The 23,913-nt window shown below is 37.3% G+C and overlaps 1 protein-coding gene across 7 annotated transcripts in view; it reads right to left on the bottom strand.

The window, feature by feature from the left end:
- The window catches only part of APAF1 (apoptotic peptidase activating factor 1), a 92,461-nt gene that overhangs the window by 15,746 nt on the left and 52,802 nt on the right, over window positions 1-23,913 (bottom strand). For all 7 annotated transcript variants that reach the window (XM_067697651.1, XM_067697650.1, XM_067697653.1 and 4 more), the window contains 6 exons: window positions 22,564-22,725; window positions 18,848-18,976; window positions 16,096-16,221; window positions 11,754-11,873; window positions 9,596-9,712; window positions 7,792-7,917 (listed from right to left, as the gene is read on the bottom strand). In XM_067697651.1, the coding sequence (XP_067553752.1) occupies window positions 7,792-7,917; window positions 9,596-9,712; window positions 11,754-11,873; window positions 16,096-16,221; window positions 18,848-18,976; window positions 22,564-22,725 (780 nt within the window). The remainder of the gene's footprint in view (window positions 1-7,791; window positions 7,918-9,595; window positions 9,713-11,753; window positions 11,874-16,095; window positions 16,222-18,847; window positions 18,977-22,563; window positions 22,726-23,913) is intronic.

The raw sequence follows: 23,913 nt of genomic DNA, 5'->3' as shown, positions 1-23,913 counted from the left end.
ATTAAAGGACACCAGCACAACTGAGGGTAGGATAGCAATTTTGAGAACAGGGGGATCAGTGAAGGTTTACACACTAAACGCTGAGACATTATATGATCCACACCCCCCTTCCCGCTCTCTTCCCCCACTTAGCTCTAAGAACCTATCTGCCAGGTTTATAACCTCCAGGAGAAGACCAGAGATTCCTCTCTAGGAATCTGACAAGACCAAGACAAAGACCTAAAGACACTGACAACAAAGTTTCCCCATCCAGATCACCTTTCAGAGGAGGTCTCAGTCAATACACAGAGCTCCCAGTCAGCCTTTTAGTATCCATCTCTGGGTAATGAATGATCACCACACAGCTGAGGAAGGCCTTTAAAATAAGAGGCCAAAACATCCAAATAGAAAAAAATTGGAGGGAAGAGCAACTATGCAGGAAAATGAGATTTTGAGGGAAAAAATATATGTAATGTATATGACAAAATTTATACATTATTTATATACCCATCTATCCTCAGAGAAGTAAGATATTTCATCTACAAAACAAGAACACATGCTCTACAGAAAAATTAAACAAACAATAGAAAGGACTCTCCAGCATTAAAAATATAATGGTAGAAATGAAAAACTCAATGAAAGGGTTGGAAGATAAAGCTGAGGAAAACTCCCAGAAAATAGAGTATGGTACAGAAAGATGAAACATAGAAAAAGAAAACTAGATGATCAGTCCAGGAGATCCAATATCTGAATAAGGGATGTTACCAGAAAAAGGAAGCATATGGGGAGTGGGGGGGGGGGGGGTGGGAGTGAATCAAAGAAATAATTCAAGTAAATTTCTATGAATTGAAAAACGTAAGTTTCCAAACTGAGAAGGGATAGTGCAAGTCAAAAACAATAAATGAAACAAACACACAAAGGCACATCATCATGAAATTTCAAAATTCTGGGGACAAAGAAAAGATCCTAAAATCTTCCAGAGAGAAAGATTAGGAATCAAAATGGCTTCAGACTTCTCAACATGAGCTTTGAAACTTGGAAAAAGAAAAAAACAATGTCTTCAAGGATTTAGGGTAAAATAATTTCCAACTATTACCAAAGGTAGACTTTTCCTAAATTGCACTAAGGCAGGAAAGGCATTCATAGTACACTTGGTCTACTTAGTCATAACAATGACACTAATGACCTAAACAAACTTTTGTTGTGATTGTGTCGGGATGACACGGATCGACAAAAGGGTGTGTGTATATGTTGGAGGTAGGACAAGTGGGAGGAGAAACAGAGCTAAATTTTCATCTTAATATAAGGAATTCAGTAGATAAACCCTCAAACCTAAAAAATCAAGAATTAGCACTACAAGCATGCAGTATAGGGTCATGAAGGTAAACAGCAAAAGAAACATCTAAAAGCTAAAAGTGGTGCTTTAAGAGAAAGAGAAATGGGGGAGTCTATTTTTTATAATGAGCCTTGTAATACTATGACTTTTAAAAGTATGTGCACTGGAACTTTGATAAATATAAAGTAAGTTTTAAAAGAACGTACATACACACAAGTGCTTCCTCACGGAGGGGTTGGAGCTGCGGCAGACGCAGCCCTGGGCAGCCCCTTCTCTGCCACCTCCTTCTCTTCCTGAGGGCTCCCCACTCCTCTTGCCCTCCGACGCTACCCAGATAACACTGAAGAAAACCTCTGTGCATAAATATTTCTCCATACTTGATTATTTTCTTAAGACAGGAATAAAAATGTTCAGTCAAAAGCCACGTGGCTAACAGGGTCTTGATGCTCCAGCCAGGTGTCAGGCCTGTGCCTCTGAGGTGGGAGAGCCGAGCTCAGGACATTGGTCCACCAGAGACCTCCCAGCTCCACGTAATATCAAACGGTAAAAGCTCTCCCAGAGATCTCCATCTCAATGCTAAGACCCAGATCCACTCAACGACCAGCAAGCTACAAAAAACTAGCAAGACAGGAACACAACCCCACCCATTAGCAGAGAGGCTGCCTAAAACCATAATAAGGTCACAGACACCCCAAAACACACCACTGGACGCGGTCCTGCCCACCAGAAAGACAAGATCCAGCCTCATCCACCAGAACACAGGCACCAGTCTCCTCCACCAGGAAGCCTACACAACCCAATGAACCAACCTTAGACACTGGGGACAGACACCAAAAACAACGAAAACTACGAACCTGCAGCCGGCAAAAAGGAGACCCCAAACACAGTAAGTTAAGCAAAATAAGAACACAGAGAAACACACAGCAGATGAAGGAGCAAGGTAAAAACCCACCAGACCAAACAAATGTAGAGGAAATAGGCAGTCTACCTGAAAAAGAATTCAGAGTAATGATAGTAAAGGTGATCCAAAATCTTGGAAATAGAATGGAGAAAATACAAGAAATGTTTAACAAGGACATAGAAGAACAAAAGAGCAAACAAGCAATGATGAACAACACAGTAAATGAAATTAAAATTTCTCTAGAAGGAATCAATAGCAGAATAACTGAGGCAGAAGAACAGATAAGTGACCTGGAAGATAAAATAATGGAAATAACTACCACAGAGCAGAATAAAGAATGAAAAGAATTGAGGACAGTCTCAGAGACCTCTGGGAAAACATTAAATGCACCAGTATTTGAATTACAGGGGACCCAGAAGAAGAAGAGAACACAAAAGGGACTGAGAAAATATTTGAAGAGATTATAGTTGAAAACTTCCCTAATTTGGGAAAGGAAATACTCAATCAAGTCCAGGAAGCACAGACAGTCCCATACAGGATAAATCCAAGGAGAAACGTGCCAAGACACATATTAATCAAACTATCAAAAATTAAATACAAAGAAAAAATATTAAAAACAGCAAGGGAAAAACAACAAATAACATACAAGGGAATCCCCATAAGGTTAACAGCTGATCTTTCAGCAGAAACTCTGCAAGCCAGAAGGGAGTGGCAGGACATATTTAAAGTGATGAAAGGGAAAAACCTACAACCAAGATTACTCTACCCAGGAAGGATCTCATTCAGATTCAACGGAGAAATTAAAACCTTTACAGACAAGCAAAAGCTAAGAGAATTCAGCACCACCAAACCAGCTTTACAACAAAAGCTAAAGGAACTTCTCTAGGCAGGAAACTTAAGAGAAGGAAAAGACCTACAATAACAAACCCAAAACATTTAAGAAAATGGAAACAGGAACATACATATTGATAATTACCTTAAATATAAATGGATTAAATGCTCCAACCAAAAGACATAGACTGGCTGAATGGATACAAAAACAAGACCCGTATATATGCTGTCTACAAGAGACCCACTTCAGACCTAGGGACACATACAGACTAAAAGTGAGGGAAAAAGATATTCCATGCAAATGGAAATCAAAATAAAGCTGGAGTAGCAATTCTCATATTAGACAAAATAGACTTTAAAACAAAGACTATTAGAAGAGACAAAGAACGACACTACATAATGATCAAGGGATCAATCCAAGAAGAAGATATAACAATTGTAAATATTTATGCACCCAACATAGGAGCACCTCAGTACATAAGGCAGATACTAACAGTCATAAAAGGGGAAATCGACAGTAACACAGTCATAGTAGGGGACTTTAACACCCCAATTTCACCAATGGACAGATCATTCAAAGTGAAAATAAATAAGGAAACACAAGCTTTAAATGATAAAATAAACAAGATGGACTTAACTGCTATTTATAGGACATTCCATCCAAAAACAACAGAATACACTTTCTTCTCAAGTGCTCATGGAACATTCTCCGAGACAGATCATATCTTGGGTCACAAATCAAGCCTTGGTAAATTTAAGAAAATTGAAATTGTATCAATATCTTCTCCAACCACAACACTATGAGACTAGGTATCAATTACAGGAAAAAATCTGTAAGAAATACAAACACATGGAGGCTAAACAATACACTACTTAATAATCAAGAGATCACTGAAGAAATCAAAGAGGAAATCAAAAAATACCTAGAAACAAATGACAAAGAAAACACGATGACCCAAAACCTATGGGATGCAGAAAAAGCAGTTCTAAGAGGGAAGTTTACAGCAATACAATCCTACCTCAAGAAAGAAGAAATATCTCAATTAAACAACCTAACCTTACACCTAAAGCAATTCAAGAAAGAAGAACAAAAAAACCCCAAAGTTAGCAGAAGAAAAGAAATCATAAAGATCAGATCAGAAATAAATGAAAAAGAAATGAAGGAAACAATAGCAAAGATCAATAAAACTCAAAGCTGGTTCTTTGAGAAGATACACAAAATTGATAAACCATTAGCCAGACTCATCAAGAAAAAAGAAAGAAGACTCAAATCAACAGAATTAGAAATGAAAACGGAGAAGTAACAACGGACACTGTAGAAATACAAAGGATCATGAGAGATTACTACAAGGAACTATATGTCAATAGAATGGACAACCTGGAAGAAATGGACAAATTCTTAGAAAAGCACAACCTTCTGAGACTGAAACAGGAAGAAATAGGATATATAAACAGACCAGTCACAAACACTGAAATTGAAAATGTGATTAAAAATCTTCCAACAAGCAAAAGCCCAGGACCAGATGACTTCACAGGCGAATTCTATCAAAAATTTACAGAAGAGCTAACACCTAACCTTCTCAAACTCTTCCAAAATATAGTAGAGGGAGAAACACTCCCAAACTCATTCTATGAGGCTACCATCACCCTGATACCAAACCCAGACAAAGATGTCATAAAAAAAGAAAACTACAGGCCAATGTCACTGATGAACATAGATGCAAAAATCCTCAACAAAATACTAGCACACAGAATCCAACAGCACATTAAAAGGATCATATACCATGATCAAGTGGGGTTTATCCCAGGAATACAAGGATTCTTCAGTATATGCATATGAATCAATGTGATATACCATATTAACAACTGAAGGAGAAAAACCATATGATCATCTCAATAGATGCAGAAAAAGCTTTTAACAAAATTCAACACCCATTTATGATAAAAACCCTCCAGAAAGTGGGCATAGAGGGAACCTACCTCAACATAATAAAGGCCATATATGACAAACCCACAGCCAACATTGTTCTCAATGGTGAAAAACTGAAACCATTTCCACTAAGATCAGGAACAAGACAAGGTTGTCCACTCTCACCACTATTATTCAACATAGTTTTGGAAGTTTTAGCCACAGCAATCAGAGAAGAAAAATAAATAAAAGGAATCCAAATCAGAAAGAAGAAGTAAAGCCATCACTGTTTGCAGATGACATGATACTATACATAGAGAATCCTAAAGATGCTACCAGAAAACTACTAGAGCTAATCAATGAATTTGGTAAAGTTGCAGGATACAACATTAATGCACAGAAATCTCTTGCATTCCTATACACTAATGATGAAAAATCTGAAAGAGACATTAAGGAAACACTCTCATTTACCACTGCAACAAAAAGAATAAAATACCTAGGAATAAACCTACCAAAGGAGACAAAAGACTTGTATGCAGAAAACTGTAAGACACTGATGAAAGAAATTAAAGATGATACAAACAGATGGAGATATATACCATGTTTCTGGATTGGAAGAATCAATGTTGTGAAAATGACTATACTACCCAAAGCAATTTACAGATTCAATGCTATCCCTCTCAAACTACCAATGGCATTTTTCACAGAACTAGAACAAAAAGTTTCACAATTTGTATGGAAACACAAAAGACCCCAAATAGCCAAAGCAATCTTGAGAAAGAAAAACGGAGCTGGAGGAATCAGGCTCCTGGACTTCAGACTACACTACAAAGCTACAGTAATCAACAGAGTATGGTACTGGCACAAAAACAGAAATATAGATCAATGGAACAGGATAGAAAGCCCAGAGATAAACCCACGCACATATGGTCACCTTATTTTTGATAAAGGAGGCAAGGATATACAATGGAGAAAAGATAGCCTCCTCAGTAAGTGGTGCTGGGAAAACTGGACAGATACATGTAAAAGAATGAAATTAGAACACTCTCTAACACCATACACAAAAATAAACTCAAAATGTATTAAAGATCTCAATGTAAGGACAGACACTATAAAACTCTTAGAGGAAAACATAGGCAGAACATTCTATGACATAAATCACAGCAAGATCCTTTCTGACCCATCTCCTAGAGAAAGGGAAATAAAAGCAAAAATAAACAAATGGGACCCAGTGAAACTTAAAAGCTTTTGCACAGCAAAGGAAACCATAAACAAGACGAAAAGACAACCCTCAGAATGGGAGAAAATATTTGCAAACGAAGCAAGTGACAAAGGATTAATCTCCAAAATTTACAAGTAGCTCATGCAGCTCAATATCAAAAGAACAAACACTCAATCCAAAAATGGGCAGAAGACCTAAATAGACATTTCTCCAAAGAAGATATACAGATTGCCAGCAAACACATGAAAGGATGCTCAACATCATTAATCATTAGAGAAATGCAAATCAAAACTACAATGAGGTATCACCTCACACTGCTCAGAATAACCATCATCAAAAAATCTACAAATAATAAATGCTGGAGAGGGTGTGGAGAAAAGGGAACCCTCTTGCACTGTGGGTGGGAATGTAAACTGATACAGCCTCTATGGAAAACAGTATGGAGGTTCTTTAAAAAACTAAAAATAGAACTACCATACGACCCGGCAATCCCATTACTGGGCATATACCCTGAAAAAATCCATAATTCAAAGAGTCATGTACCACAATGTTCATCGCAGCACTATTTACAATGGCCAGGACATGGAAGCAACCTAAGTGTCCATCGACAGATGAATGGATAAAGAAGATATGTCACATATATACAATGGAATGTTACTCAGCCATAAAAAGAAACCAAATTGAGTTATTTGTAGTGACGTGGATGGACCTAGAGTCTGTCATACAGAGTGAAGAAAGTCAGAAAGAGAAAAACAAATACCGTATACTAACACATACATATGGAATCTAAAAAAAAAAATGGTTCTGAAGAACCTAGGGGCAGGACAAGAATAAAGACGCAGATGTAGAGGATGGACTTGAGGACACAGGGAGGGGGAAGGGTAAGCTGCAACGAAGTGAGAGAGTGGCATGGACTTATATATGCTACCAAATGTAAAATAGGTAGCTAGTGGGAAGCAGCCACATAGCACAGGGAGATCAGCTCGGTGCTTTGTGACCACCTAGAGGGCTGGGATAGAGAGAGTGGGAGGGAGATGCAAGACAGAGGAGATATGGGGATGTGTGTATATGTATAGCCGATTCACTTTGTTATAAAGCATTAACACACCATTGTAAAAGAATTATACCTCAATAAAGATGTTAAAAAATTAAAAAATAGAAGAACATACAGTAGGCTTAAGGCCTCTAGATCCATAATCCTTCGTTACGGTAAACTATTCTTTTTTCACAGGATTTTATCCCTGTAATAAACATCTTACTCTTAAAGAAAGAATGAAATTATTTCAATTAGATTTTACTACTGTAAAGTAAAATAGAAATTACATAAATGTGGCAAAAAGTATATTTATTGATTCAAATACGAAGGCAGGTGGGAGAATTCAAATGAATGCTTCATTTTCAAAATAAAGAATCTCCCACTAGAGGGTTCTGAGTCAAACTGCCTGCCTCACTCACAGAAAAATATGGGTTTCATTTATGCCCATGTGCATAATCTAAAGGGAAGCCCAAAATAATGTGATCTGAAAGTTCACATATCAGATTTGAGGCATAATCAAAGTGTCCCTTCATTAGAGTCAGCATTATGTATGTTAGAAGTTCAACCTCCCTCTCACCTGAATTGCAGAGTCATCAGAGCTTGAGATAAGAGTCTTTGCATCAGCTGTGAACTGGATGTGCCGTACAGTGTTCTTGTGCCCAATCCTGGATTGGAAGATTCTGTTGTTTAGGAGTTCTAAAATCTTCAAGGTAAAAAACCAGAGAAAATTAATACGAAGAAATTCAGCAACACCCAGGCATTACAACCCCAAAATATTAAATCAAAACTAGACTACAGAAGGGTATAGAATTTCCATCTCAGTGCTTTCAGTTTAACTAAAGATACACAAATGAACGGCACAAATACAGACATGCACATCTATGCACACACACACATGCACACCCATAAACACCCTAAAATAAAACATTCACTGGAATGACCAGATGGCAGTAGGAACCAGTGGTCCTTCTTGAGTATTCAACTACCCAATTCATCAAACAAGTAGCAGTCTGAGCTCAGCCTCCAAAAAGAAAATGACATTCAAGATGGATGAGAAGGAAGAAAGAAAAAAATCCTGGATGAGAGACAAAGCAAGCTCTTTATAAAACAACACAGAGACAATGCAAGATAAAGGATGATGAGGGAGACAGGTAAAGGAAAAGAGCATACACGAGCAGGCTGGGAGGCAGTACACTGAGGAGACTTGAAAGGGCTAAAGATTAATATGCCAAATACAGAGAATAAGAAAGTAGAAAAGAAGTCAAAAAATAACAACTATGTCAAAAAGGCTTTCAAATAAACTCACACCAAAAAAAGTAAATATGTACTAAGTAAGCACTAGGGATGTAATGTACAACACGATAAATATAATTAACACTGCTGTATACTCTACAAGAAAGTTACTAAGAGAGTAAATCCTAAGTGTTCTCATCAAAAGGAAAAATATTTTTCTGTTTCTTTGACTTTGTGTCTATGTGAGATGGTGGATGTTCACTAAACTTACTATAATAAACATTTTATGATGTAAGTCAAATAATTATGCTGTATACCTTAAACTTACACAGTGCTGTATGTCAATTATATCTCAATAAAGCTGAAAGGTAAAAAAAACTCCTCTTTGTAGGGCAATATGGACTGAAGAATATTTGTGTAATTCCTTACGACAATGAATCCAAAGTAAAATAAATGTGGCCAGTGGCATAATTAATAAATTAAGAAACAATTCCAAAAAGCTCAGGTGAGAAAAGGAGTCAATATTCTTTTAAAAACTATTATGTAGCTAGAGAAAACTTGCTTTTGTGATGAATTTCACTTGTGATGAAATCACTTTTTTCCAAAATGATTTTTATTATACTCTCTTTTTTTCCTTACAAGCTTTTATTTTTATTTATTTGATCTTATTTGATAAATTAAGGATTTCAGGTGGTAAACTGGTGTACTTCTAATACCAAAAGTAGAACAGCGAGGACTGGTGAAATAGGTAAACATAAGGCACCTGCACTGATATTCCCGATGAACCTGATCAGAACCAACATGGAAACAACTTACACCCCTAAACGGCCAAGTTTCTAAGAAGAGAAAAAATGCTCTTTGCATAGTTAGCTAAATCTCTGAGAGTGTTTGATATATTTGGAGAACAGCAAGACAACTGGGCAGAGAATAAGGAACACAAAAAGACAAAAAGTATGAGAAAGAATAGTAAAAGCAATATGAAAAATATACAACTAATAGGATTGTAAGATTATTTTGAATCTAACAGAGGAATGACTAATTATCATAGAAAGATTTATTTAGTATATAAGTCTACAATGCCAGGTGTATCATTAATTTAAATAAAAACTATACTGCACAGAATGCCTCTGCAGAAAAGAACTGAATACCTGAATGGCTCCATCTTCGCCTCCAAATGCAAGGTACTGAAGCTGTGGACTTAAGCAACAGCAACTCACTTGAGCTTCAGTCAGATAATCAATCTGACCTGTGTTTCCATTAATGAGCTAATGAAAAATAAGTCACAATCAAGTATTAGACTGTAAGAGCAGTTTTTGTTCTTTAGAACAGAGACTTCAACTGAAAAAATTAAAATGAATATAACCAACGAGAGCTCCCAGGGGGAACAACAAAACCCTATTCTATTCTCAGCAGCTGCATTTAGCACTTCACACTTTCGTTTCATTTCACTTTTGTGGTTCATATACATTTTCGTAAAATAAAACAAGCTTTAAAAGGTTTAAAAAGCAGCTACTGTGCCCACCACCTGAGACACATCTGTCTGATTTGCAATCCCACAGCTAGCTCCACACTGTTTCCCATTTCTTCACAAAGCCCATTTTAATAGGGCTATCGTTTATTAAAATACACTTCCCTGATATTTTTCAAGGGGTTTGGTGAAACAGGACTGAGACAGACATTACATAAAAAGACAAATTAAAATTAAAATGGGTTTTATATCCTCCAAATTACTCACCAAACAGTATAAATTAAGATTTTTTTCCGCTTTTTCTTCTGGGAGGAGGAGGCGTTGGAGAACAACCCATTAGCACAATTTGGGTTGTAATGCATAGACTAAGAGTACCAAGTTTCATAACCTGTACCCAAACTAATGATTATTCTTTAAAATCCCACTAATAAAAATATCTTATCACTCAACTAAAACATGTGACCTGGGAAAATATTTCTCAATCTTAAATAAACTAACTGTCAGATCTATCCCTCTAATTACAATTACAACCTAAAAGTCTTGAATTATTTTTCAATACGAAATAAGCAGTCACCTTCATTTCAGGTACAAAGATTATAGGGTCAATCAATCAAGATAGCTTTTCCTTTACAATATTTTACCCGGCATGTTCTGATCTATTAGACATTCAAAATGAAGACTGAATTACTAAAAGGTGATTATCTTCTTTCCCTCAAAAATCAATTTCCATACTTTTTTAAGTAGTGACTAAAAAATGTATGTTCACTTAAATGGAACTATTACTTGTCAGTTTAATTGTCCTCTAAACTCTCCCACAATCAATGACATAGAATAAAATATTTTTATAGTCAGATGACTTCTTGAAGTCTCAGTTATGACAACTATTAAAGAAAGGTTGCACAAATTTAATAAAGGTAATATAAGCATTGAACTTGACAAGAAAACTGTAGTGGAAAAAACCCCAAGTGGAAGAATCAGTCTGCTAAAAATCAGTAATGAGGAAATCACATTCAATTCCACATCCCAATTCATCCCAGAAATACAGGGCATTAGGAGCTCCTCATCGACACATTCAGGACAATAGTAAAACTTGTAAAATACAAAACAAGCCATATTTAGAGGAGTCTCACAGCTTGACTCTGACCCACACAGCAGATGAGAAGAAATTACCACACGCCATAGACAATTTATTCCCAGGTCTCTGCTTCCTGAGTTTGGATTCCACCTTGACACTATAAAGCAGCTTACAGATTTTTGAAAATGAAAAGGACCTTACAGGTGAAGAAAGTGAGGTTCAGAGAAGTGATGCTATTTACTAAACATCACAGAACTGGCTGACGATAAAGCTTGAACTTGTACCTTGGTCTCCTCAGTGAACAGTCACTATTCCCTCTACTACATCAAGTTGAGCTTTGCAGCTTTAGAACTTGTTAAACTCCATCCTACCCTGTCAGTCTGTCTCAAGCTCTTGCTACATTTCACACCTTTCATGTGCGTGCTCCCTCTATTTCCCTCTCCTCTTCTCTATTCCATTTCTCTCTTCACTCTAGTTCCATTCCATTATCTCATCTCATTCTCTCACATGTTCTTGCCCCCTGTCTTCCAGTTACTAACAGGAGAGGAATGAGGTAAAGCAAGGTATCACCTTTTTTAATTCTAAATACTAGCATATGTGAGCCTCAGCTCAAGACCCACATATCTATAAAACTGATACCTACTGATCATCTGTTATATACTATATAATTACGCATGATCAAGTCCAAAAACAAACAAGAAAAATTTTGAATTGAGAGTTCAATCAAAACACTTTTTCCAACTATTTTCTAAAAAATACTCACTTGCAGACGTTTTATGTCATCAACTGCAAGAACCATCACTTCATTTTCTTGAAACACAACATCTATTTCTTGCTTTAACGCTACAGCAGAGTTCTTACATACTTTCTTTGTCTCCCAGAGCTGATTAAGAAATTAAAATACTAAAGTAAGATAACTGCATTCTCTGAAATAATGCAAAGACAAGTCTTAGTCTTAAAAACAATATACAATCATACCTCACTCTCCAAATGCCTATAATGCTAGAAAATTTTCAATTAGATTATAATTCAACAATAAAAATTTATTAATTACATAGTATAGGAAGAAGCAGTTATTATTAAGAGTAATGAATGCTAGAATCAAAATACCTTAGTAGGAATTTTAGTTCTACTGAAAGTTGTGACTTTGGGCAGATTACTTAACCTGGTGCTGCTCAAAGATAAGGACCTCCTGCTGTTTCTCACTGCTTGATACCAAGATAAGGAGCAAATCAGCTATATCACTAAACACACTGTTAACAGTATGCTTATGATACAGTTGATGTTTTTAAACAAGACTTTCTTGATGAAGGAAGCAGTGCATTGATTTACATTCTGGCTCAACCTTATTGAGACTGGCACTTTAAACAGCACTGACTTAACCTTTCTGTGACTGTTTCCTCAGTTGCAAAAAAGGATTGCTATGAGAATTAGCAAATTAACACAGGCACAGTACTTTGCCCAATGTCTGGCATACAGTAAATACTAAACAAATTTTAGCTAAACACAAATTTGTACAAAACACTGTATTAGATGCTACAGGGACAAACCAGGGTCTCCGGCCTCAAAGAGCTTATAATTTAAGATGTGTGAACAAGTCTGAGGGGCAGTGAAGCATTAGTGGTAAAGAGTTTTAAAATAACTCTGTGCTGGGAGATCAGCTGGGTGCTTTGTGACCACCTAGAGGGGTGGGATAGGGAGGGTGGGAGAGAGACACAAGAGGGAGGGGATATGGGGATATAAGTATACATATAGCTGATTCACTTTGTTATACAGCAGAAACTAACACACCACTGTAAAGCAACTATACTCCAATAAAGATGTTAAAAAGAAAACTCTGTGCTTAAATTTAAGGCACAATTTGATAAGTACCATAAGAAAATGACACACAGTCACATAGCATTAAAGGAGAAAGACATTTCCCCAAATGGAATACTAGGAAAGGCTTCACTGAAAGCTTGAGGGGACTTGTAGGGCTGTTAGGTTTTCGACAAGGAAAGATACAGAGAAGTAGGTTATTCCAAATGTAAGAAAACACATAGGGCTCCCCTGGTGGCGCAGTGGTTGGGAATCCGCCTGCCAATGCAGGGGACACGGGTTCGAGCCCTGGTCCGGGAGGATCCCACATGCCGCGGAGCGCTGAGCCTGCGCTCTGGAGCCCGCAAGCCACAGCTCCTGAAGCCCGAGCACCTGGAGCCTGTGCTCTGCAAAAAAGAAGCCACCGCAATGAGAAGCCCGTGCACTGCAACGAAGAGCAGCCCCTGCTCACCACAACTAGAGAAAGCCCCTGCACAACAACAAAGACCCAACGCAGCCAAAAATAAATAAATAAAATATTTTTTAAATACCTTTAAAAAAATACATAAGCAAAAGTACAGAAGCAGGGAAGTACGGGGTGTTTGGGGAAATGTGAGCAATTCAGTGTAGGTTACTTGTAGGAATAAAACAGAAGACAGACTGGTAGAGAATAGGCTGTACTGTAGAGAAGTTTAATGGCAGACTTTGGAGTACGTATTTGTTGGGTTGGCCAAAAGGTTCAGTTTTTTCCGTAAGATGGCTCTAGTAGCACTTAGGTGTCTTTAACTTCATTCGAAACAATTTTATTAGACTATATGTGACAACTGCCATATCAGCATGCATTTAAAAAAAAAGACTTATCAAAATTGGTGAATTTTTGTGTAGCTATTTTAATATTGAAGATGGAAGAAAAAAGCAACATTTTGGGCATATTATGCTTTATCATTTCAAAAAAGGTAAAAACGCAACCAAGGGCTTCCCTGGTGGTGCAGTGGTTGAGAATCTACCTGCCAATGCAGGGGACACAGGTTCGAGCCCTTGTCCAGAAAGATCCCACATTCCGCGGAGCAACTAAGCCCATGCACCACAACTACTGAACCTGTGCTCTAGAGCCTGTGAGCCACAACTACTGAGCCCGTGTGCTGCAACTACTGAAGTCCATGTGCCTAGAGCCCACGCTCCGCAACAAGAGAAGCCACCACAATGAGAAGCCCATGCACCACAACGAAGAGTAGCTCCTGCTCACCGCAATTAGAGAAAGCCCGTGCACAGCAAGGAAGACCCAACACAGCCAAAAATAAATAAATTAAATTAATTTATTTTAAAAAAAAAGAACGCAACTGAAACACAAAAGAAAAGATTTGTGCAGTGTATGGAGGAGGTGCTGTGACAGACCAAACGTGTCAAAAATGGTTTGCGAAGTTTCGTGTTGGAGATTTCTTGCTGCATGATGCTCCACAGTCGGGTACACCAGTTGAAGTTGATAACGATCAAATCGAGATATTAATTGACAACAACCAACGTTATACCATGCGGGAGATAGCCGACATACTCAAAATATCCAAATCAAGCGTTGAAAATCACCTGCACCAGCTTGAATATGTTCACTGCTTTAATGTTTGGGTTCCACATAAGTGAAAAAAACCTTCTTGATCATATTTCCACATGCAATTCTCTACTGAAACATTCCGTTTGGGACGAAGTGAGAGAGTAGCATTGACATATATACACTACCAAATGTAAAATAGATAGCTAGTGAGAAGCAGCTGCATTGCACAGGGAGATCAGCTCTGTGCTTTGTGACCACCTAGAGCAGTGGAATAGGGAGGGTGGGAGGGAGACGCAAGAGGGAGGGGATATGGGGATATATGTATACGTATAGCTGATTCACTTTGTTATACAGCAGAAACTAACACAACATTGTAAAGCAATTATACTCCAATAAAGATGTTAATTAATTAATTAATAAAGCAAATTGTGACAGGCAATGAAAAGTGGATACTGTACAATAACGTGAAACGGAAGAGATCGTGGGGCAAATGAAATGAACCGTCAACAACCACACCAAAGGCTGGTCTTCATCCAAAGAAGGTGATGTTGCATATATGGTGGGACTGGAAGGGAGTTCTCTATTATGAGCTCCTTCCGGAAAACCAAACGATTAATTCCAAGAATTACTGCTCCCAATTAGACCAAATCAAAGCAGCACTCAACGGAAAGCGTCCAGACTTAGTCAACAGAAAACACATAATCTTCCATCAGGATAATGCAAGACCACATGTTTCTTTGATGACCAGGCAAACACTGTTACAGCTTGGCTGGAAAGTTCTGATTCATCTGCCGTATTCACCAGATGTTGCACCTTCGGATTTCCATTTACTTAGGTCTTTACAAAATTCTCTTAATGGAAAAAATTTCAATTCCCTGGAAGACTGTAAAAGGCACCTGGAACAGTTCTCTGCTCAAAAAGATAAAAAGTTTTGGGAAGATGCAATTATGAAGTTGCCTGGAAAAATGGCAGAAGGTAGTGGAACGAAAGGGTGAATAAGTTGTTCAACAAAGTTCTTGATGAAAATGAAAAATGTGTCTTATTTTTACTCAAAAACCAAAGGCACTTTTTGGCCAACCCAATACTTCGGTAGACAAGGGAGCTACTATCTGTTTTGAGCAAAAATGACATGACTGGGGGCTTCCCTGGCAGTCCAGGGGTTAAGACTCTATGCTTCCACTGCAGGGGGCACGGGTTCGATCCCTGGTTAGGGAACTAAGCTCCTGCAAGCCACTTGGCAAAAAAAAAAAAAAATTACATGACTGTATTGTACATGAGGAATATACCTTGCAAGCAGCATGTAAAAAACCAAGAAAGAAAAGACTTGTAGCAGAGGCTAACACAAGAAAGGCAACAGCTAATGAGCACCTAAACTTGAAGTGGAAAAGTAGAAAGAAATGATAGAAAATGGAAAGGTATCAATAGAATCCATTAGAATTGGCAAGTAATTGGATGTGGGAATTCACGGTAATGGAAAGAGTCAAAAGTTACTCTGAGGACTCAAATATAATATATTTAAATTAACCAAAATACAGTTTAATCATTGGACTTCTCCAGCACCTGGACCATGGTAACACTCAATTAACATGTACTGAATGAATGAGACTGCTATAGTCCACATAATAGCTCTTTTCAAGGATAAATATGAAACCAGCAGTTTCCTGTTTTACTTCCCTCAATACTTCCCATCAATTTCTTAACTAGGAGATTTAGCTTACCATCATTAAATGTCTAAAATGAAAATCTCAATATATCTCACCCTGATTGTCTGGTCATCAGAAGACGTCAAAAATGATGATCCATCAGGAGAAAACATCACACAATGGACCCAACTTAAATGTCCTCTACAATCAGCTACTTTTAAACATGAGTCCATATTCCACAACTACAGAATAAACACAACAAATAGGAAATCACATTCATAAGCATTTTGAATATATCAAGAATATTAAAAATAGCAAGAATGATCCAGCAATTCCACTTCCATGAATATAGCCCAAAAATACACTAGCAAAAATACAAAATAACTTGTGTGGATTATTCACTGCATTGTTATTTTTAACAGCAAAAAACTGGAAACAACTCAAATGACCATCAATAGGGAACTAACTGAATAAACTGCATTAATCACAAAATGGGATAATATGCAATCTTAAGAAAGTAATGAGAAAAACACCCTGATAACGACTAGTCTCTGGGATATGTTGTTTACACCAAAAAAGCAAAGAATGGTATATACATTTCTGCAGAAGGGTATATATGTTTCTCTCTCTCTCTCTCTCTGTCTCGCGCTCTCTCTCTCTCTCTCTCTCTCTGTGTGTATATATATATATATGTATATATATATATGCAAGCTATACTAAATGAGATAAAAAATGTGACTCTAGAGATGTGATATATATATAGATGGATATATAAGGCTATATATTATACACATAGATATCTGTTTATACATGCAAAAAGAAACATTAGGATGTTAAGACAAAAACGGTTACCTTCAGAAGGTAGGGAGGGAGAGTGGCAGGGAAGGGATAGGGATGAAAGTCAGACTTCCCTGAATAAAATTTATTATAAAGCTTTGATTTGGAGTCATACAAACGTTTTATCCATTTTTTAAAAATCAATCTAAAAAAATAATAGGATGAACATAAGTGGTTTCCATATTTTACTTTCCACTGTCATCTAATCCTCATTTCAAATGACTGCAAAACCCTAAAACAAATGAATGTGCTAATTGTACATGTATATACTTCTCCTGTTATTCATGCTTATTACAAATTGTCAATGTCTATCACTAGCCTGGCTGTATTTTGTCCTGAGTTCTGCTGCAAATTACTCAAATATATTCCAGTCTAATGAAGTACCATATGTGCCTGAGTTCCTCTCATTACATTCTGAATTACAGACCTACTTTATGATTTCAGAACTAGCATGGACAAAACAAGTACTTCATCACATGCCCAGTAGTTTTCAATCAGTGAGTTCTATGGTTACCAATTCGTTATGTGAAATTTTCTCTGCCTTATCTCTGGAGTCCAATCTGGGACATACAGAGCTAAAGGCCAGAAATGAAAGTGGTTCCACAACTGAAAAATCTCCCTTGAAAATCCTTCTTTCTCTTCCCTTCTTGCTCTCTCTCATTTCTTTGTCACTCACAGCCTCCAAAACTAAGTCCCTATATTTCAAGAAGAAAGACAATGTTTCCAGGAGATTTTTAAGAATAGCAAGGGGTAAGGATTTTAGAAGTGACAGGAAAGGCCACAAGAAGGGCTGCTCCTCCACTCCTCCTAAAATCCAGACAAAACCCAGGAAGGGGAAATTTCCAAGCATGCCTACCTTGAGGATCTACGGGTAAGGTGTGAGATCTCCTAGTAGCTCTGAATCTTTCGATTCAAGACCTCTGCTGAAGAGAACACTGCCCACAGCACCTACTCTCTCCCATTGCTGCAAACAGGACTGGAGCTCGTTCACACTCATTGCCTCTGCTTCCAATGGGAAGATTCTCACAGGGAAGTTATTCAGTGTTAGTTGCACTGCTGTACTCAGAATTAGGAGGAGCTTACAGAGCTTATCCACTCACTCTCATCTTGCTTGTATCTCCATGCTGAAGGGCTATATAGCTCAGCCACTCTCCAGCCATACCTTCATGTATAGGGCAAGGTTGGTGAACTCACTAAAAAATCACTGAAACAGGCTCAGAACACTGAAGAAGTGCTTGCCATTGTCAAGCTTCCTTTGAAGGTAGCCTGTGAACCAAATGAATTTCCCTATTTTCCAAATAAAGGCCCAAACCCATCTTCTTGGACTGTAATCACAAGGGGCTTCAAATTACTTGGTGGTAAGATAAACTCAAGGAATGAGTAGTAACAAAGCTTGGAAAAACTAATCCATCTATGGAGAAAAAATATCAGGGAATTCATTGCTTTTGAAAAAATTAATACAGCAACTCACTGGGTAGAATTCTTCTAGGTATAGACACTGAGTATAAAATCCATCAGGTTAAGGGCAAAATTATAAATATAAACAAGAAATCATTTTATTCATTAGTGCTTAGCAATGAAAATTCTAGGTTAACCAATTCTAATTTTAACTTCCATCTTACCTTTCTCAATGATCTAAGAAATGTGAACTGGACTCATTTCTCATCATTTCTTTTACAGAAGAGTCTGTACCCATATTTAAGAGATGCCATGTTTCTGCCTAGGAAACCAATGGTCATGCCATTGTTTCCCCAGACCTTGGCACATACTGACAGTTCGATAAATGCCTGGTGAATGATGCTGTCTGTCATTCTCTGTTTACTGTCAAACCAATTCTTCAATCACTGCTAAAGTATTAAAGCTGTTAATGCGGCTTAATATCCTAAAGCTAAAGGTCATTATGCTATGAAGAAAACACTCTATAATATCTCAAGCAAACATCCTCAGCAGTTAATGGTTTAAGCAACCCATTCTTTGTCATCCTTGTACCTCTGAAGACCCAGACTTCACAGAGTAAATTCAACTACTCACCTCCACACAGTACTGGGGCAAAGCCACCACTGCCAGATGGTTATGGGGGGAGAAGTCACAGTACTGGACAGTGCTATGATGGCCTGTGTGGATTTCTGCCAACAGGCCACTAGTGTGAATGTCAAACAGCTGTCAACATAAAATAGAGAGATATCTATAAAAGTAAATATGTTAAAAGATAAGCTATACCCAAAGTGAATCTAAATTTATTTCTAAAAGAATACCCTCCCATTTCAAACATAGAGTATAAGTCCTAAAAAAAATACTACAATTACTGATAATTGGCAAAATTATTAACTCATTAAAAAGATATAAATTAATATACATATACTTTTTAAATACTGCTTATCCTGAAACATGTTTCCTATAAAGGAAAACTTATCACAGATGATCGTGCTAGCCTAGGGAGAAATAAAACCTTTGTGAATACATGAATGGACTAGCCAAATTAATATACAGAACAGTTCTCCCTAATGCTCATTTATTCAAAAGAGAAAATGCCTACTCATAAATGAAGATGATCAAAATAATACAGGGCAGAGGCTTACTAAAATGAAATTAGTTCAATCATTTCTATTTCTCTTCAGAGCCTAAATTACTCCATTATCAATCATTTTCCCATTTTTGAACCAAAAAAAGCTATTTTTGAGTAATTCATTTCAATTTTTGAAAGATGTTTACATGATGAATATACTCTTCCAAAGTTTTTGCCAAATGATAAAAACGTTTATACCAATATACAGTATAACGATTTAAGGCCAAGCCATAGTCTTCAGGAAGGAAAAAAAAAAGTTTCCAGTGGAAGCCATGAAAATGTTTTGTGAATGCATAGCCCTGTGAGCACACATAGACGGTAAGCAGCATGGCATCAGGGGCCAACAATAAATGAAAGGAAATCATACTTAAAATGCTTCCCAGGACAAGTTGTTCTTAAAAATTAGTGGCTGACAGTCATAGAGGAAACTTGGCAAGTACAGAATAGGCAGCTGTCCCAATTATTGGGTAGCAAAAAGACCTAATAATAGGAGTGGGCTAATAACACAAGAGAATTGGAAAGAAATAGAGGAAAAGAATAAAGAGACCAAAGAGTAAGAACTGGAATCTATATGTAGTTAAGGGTAATCTTAGGGTAGCTTTATTTTAGCATGGTAAAATAAAGAGTTGGCCTATAGATTTTTAAAACAGGAAAGCATTTCACACAATATAAAATTATTTTCCTCTCTCACTGGACAGATAATTTTAAACATTCAAATTTTGCTCAACACCATTAGTCATTAGGGGAATGCAAACCAAACCATAATGAGATGTCACTTTACACCTAACATGACAGTTATAATTTTTAATAATGAAAAAAAGCAAGTGTTGGCAGGATGTAAAGAAATTGGAATCCTTGTACACTACAAGTGGGAACAGAAAATGGTATAGCCACTATGGAAAGGTCTGGTGGTTCCTCAAAAAGCCCAGTATAAAATTACCATACGACCCAGAAATTCTACTCCTAGGTATATACACAGAAGAACTGAAAGCAGGGACTCAAACAGATACTTGTACACTAGTTCTTGTGGCATTATTCACAACAGCCAAAAGGTGAAAACAACCCAACAACAGATGAATGGATAAACAAAATACAGTATATCCATATAAGATTATTACTCAGCCATAAAAAGAAATGAAGTTCTAACACATGCTACAACATGAATGAACCTTGAAAATGTTATGCTAAATGAAATGAGCCATACCCAAAAGGATCAATATTGTACGACTCCACTTATATGAAATATCTAGAAAAGGCAAATTCATAGTTTAGATTAGAGGTACCAGGGGCTGAAGAGAGAGAATAGGGAGTTACTGCTTATTGGTTACAGTGTTTCTGTTTGGGACAATGAAAAAATTTTGTAAAAGTAGTGATATCTGCACAAGACTGTGAATGTAATTAATGCCACTGAATTGTGTATTTTTAAATGGTTAAAATGGCAAATTTTACAAATCTTCACATCTTGTAAATGTAGTGGTTCCTTTCTGTTCTTACAGACTTTAACATACTTAAAGACAAAAAGAGATATTTTTCTTTGGTTTCCTGCTAAAGGGGTAAAAACCTATAAGCAACCAAGATCCAAGGGTCATAACTACTAGATCAATAATAATAATATAAATGGCCCCTCAGTTTTTATACAAGTATATATATATTTTTTTCGATTTACTTTATTAATTTATTTATTTTTGGCTGCACTGGGTCTTGGTTGCTGTGCGCAGGCTTTCTCTAGTTGCGGTGCGCAGGCTTCTCATTGTGATGGCTTCTCTTGTTACAGAGCATGGGCTCTAGGTGCGCAGGCTTCAGTAGTTGTGGCGCACAGGCTTCAGCAGCTGTGGATCACGGGCTCTAGAGTGCAGGCTCAGTCCGTGTGGCGCACGGGCTTAGTTGCTCCGCAGCATGTGGGATCTTCCTGGACCAGGGCTCAAACCCGTGTACCCTGCATTGGCAGGTGGATTCTTAACCACTGTGCCACCAGGGAAGGCCCCAACTATATGTATATTTCAACTGTGTTCTTTAAAACTGTAATCTCTTGGGTGGGGGAAATAGGGAGAGGTTGATAAAAGGATACAAACTTTTAGTTATAAGATAAATAAGGTCTGAGGATCTAATGTATAAAATGGTGACTATAGTTGATAACATTGCATAGTATAAGAGAGTAGAACTTAAATGTTTTCAACAAAAAAAAAGAAAGAAAAAGAAAAAAAGGCAAATACATGAGCTGACACGTGTTAATTGGTTTGATGGGAGGAATCTCTTCACAGTATACGTTTATCAAATCATCACGTTATACATTTTAAATATTTTATAATATGTCGATTATACCTCAATAAAGCTTAAAATAAAACAGAATAAACTTGTAATATCTCTTATTTAAGTCTTTAAAATTACCATCAGAATGGAATGGCACTGTGCCCTAAATTAGAAGACCCAGCTCTCCTAATCACTGTGTAACTTTGGATACATTATTTGGCTTCTCTGAACCTCAGCTGCCTCATTATTATCATAGGGCTATTACAATCTGCTGTGCCCTTTGTATATTTATATCAAAAGAAATTACACGTAAGAGCACTCTGAATACTACAAATGTAAGCTATCACTTGAATTGAATAAAGAAGAAACATTTCTTTGCCATTTACCTTTCTTTGCATATCTTCCTCATTTACTTCATAGAAATTTCACAAACTTCTTCAGTTGTTGATAAGTATTTCTCTCAGTCACCAAATCATAAAATTTTACAGCTAAGAAATAACTTCGAAAATCACCTAAACCAATGTATTTCAAATGGGGGAAAGGGGGGAGAGTAATGCAGAAAGCATTCCATCCATATTTTAGATAAATTTGAGAAACACTGGTTAAACAACATAAATTGTTTCTTTATTGTAGGACTCCGGAGTCCTTAAATATGTTTGTACACACTGAAGTACCTCTAATAGCGGAAAGTAATACATAATATTTCCCAAACCCGTGACCATGGAGACCCTTCCTCACAAGGCCTATGGACATTCCCTGAAGCATAGTTCTGAGAACTATGGGAGGTTAGAGCATCTGCCCAAACTCGTTCAGCTATACTTTATATCAATAAACAGTATAAAATGCAAAAATCAATTAGATGTTTCAATTTTCTTTAAATTAGACTAAATTTGGCTTTTTAATTTTGGCTTTTTAAAATACTGGTACTTACAAAGACTTTATTTTTTGCTGCCACCATTATCCTAGCACCATCAGCAGACCATGAACAGCATTTCACTATCACTTCCATATCCTCATGAGGCTCCTCTGAATTTAGGAAGAACTGCTTCACATTAATGCTCTTCCTCTCGTTTGCTGATTTCACATCCCAAAGCTTCAAATTACAAAAATAAAAAAAGTTTAAGTTTGTTTTGATCTCAAATCACACCTCTAGAATTCCACCTGGCCTAAATGTCACACATATTATTCAGTTCATCTAATGACTTATTTTTAATTATGCATAACTTTTCATAAGGCTTTTAAATTAAGTATTCCAGTTTCATTCAGCACCTTCCTAAAAAGAAAAAACTTAAGAGCACTGCCCAAAATGCAGAATGTAAAACTACACAAAATGTTAAAAGAGCCTTGCATGGTGTGGAGGAGGCTAAAGATCAGGTGTTGACAGCAAGAATGAGCGTGGAAGAAAGAAGAGACTCACGACTTGCCACGGCTGCCCTCTGCTGGGCCAGGCATGAGGTTTGCTTCACATGCACAGCGCAGACACTACACACAGGCACCCCCCCCCCCCCAAGCTGAGTTATAACCTAGCAGAGCATCAGAGACATAAGGAAGTCCCTGAAAATAGAAAACAAAAATATGCTGAAAGGAAGCAAGCCACCTTGTGTGCTTGGTGGGGTCAGACAGGGCTCTAAAACAACTGGATCCTGAGGAATGGGATACGAAAGACTAAACCTCACTCGCTAACAGAGCCACCTGAGCAGCCCAAATGACAAAGGTCTTCAAGAAGATCCATCTTCACTCCCCTGGGCCTTGAGCAGTGTCCCAGTTCCACAGAATGATAATGGCTGCCATACACAGACCAAGGGTTGGCCAAGGAAAAGGATTTAAAAACAAAAAAAGCTGCTTCTCAGGCTTTAACTCAGCTTCCAAAGCACAGCTCCCAGGGTAAAACCCGATTTGACTGGCCAGGCACACGTTTACATCTCTCTTGAGTTTAAAGATTATGTACACTAGAAATACAGCCAAAACCAAAACCTTTCCCCTTGCAATAACTATAGGTAAACTGGATGAACCAAAAGAGACATCTAAAGTAGTTAGCCCTCCTTGACACTGAAGAGAGAAAATCTGAACATCAGTGCCAGAAGCTTCAGTCACATCAGTCAGATTATATGAGAAATCACACTCTGTTTCCCTCTTAATACGAAAAACAAAGCAATCATTGCCTGGATTTAAGAAAGAAAAAGAAAACTAACACAACCCAATTTCACTACATCTATCTAAACTACATCTTCTGCATGTGGACCTGACCTTAGCCACTATCCAAGGAGTGATGAAATTCCAC

Source organism: Pseudorca crassidens, chromosome 11, assembly GCF_039906515.1.
Source record: "Pseudorca crassidens isolate mPseCra1 chromosome 11, mPseCra1.hap1, whole genome shotgun sequence".
NCBI classification, from domain to species: Eukaryota; Metazoa; Chordata; class Mammalia; order Artiodactyla; family Delphinidae; genus Pseudorca; species Pseudorca crassidens.
The sequence above is the reverse complement of the archived record's forward strand: the minus strand, read 5'-3'. Positions and strand labels throughout refer to the sequence as shown.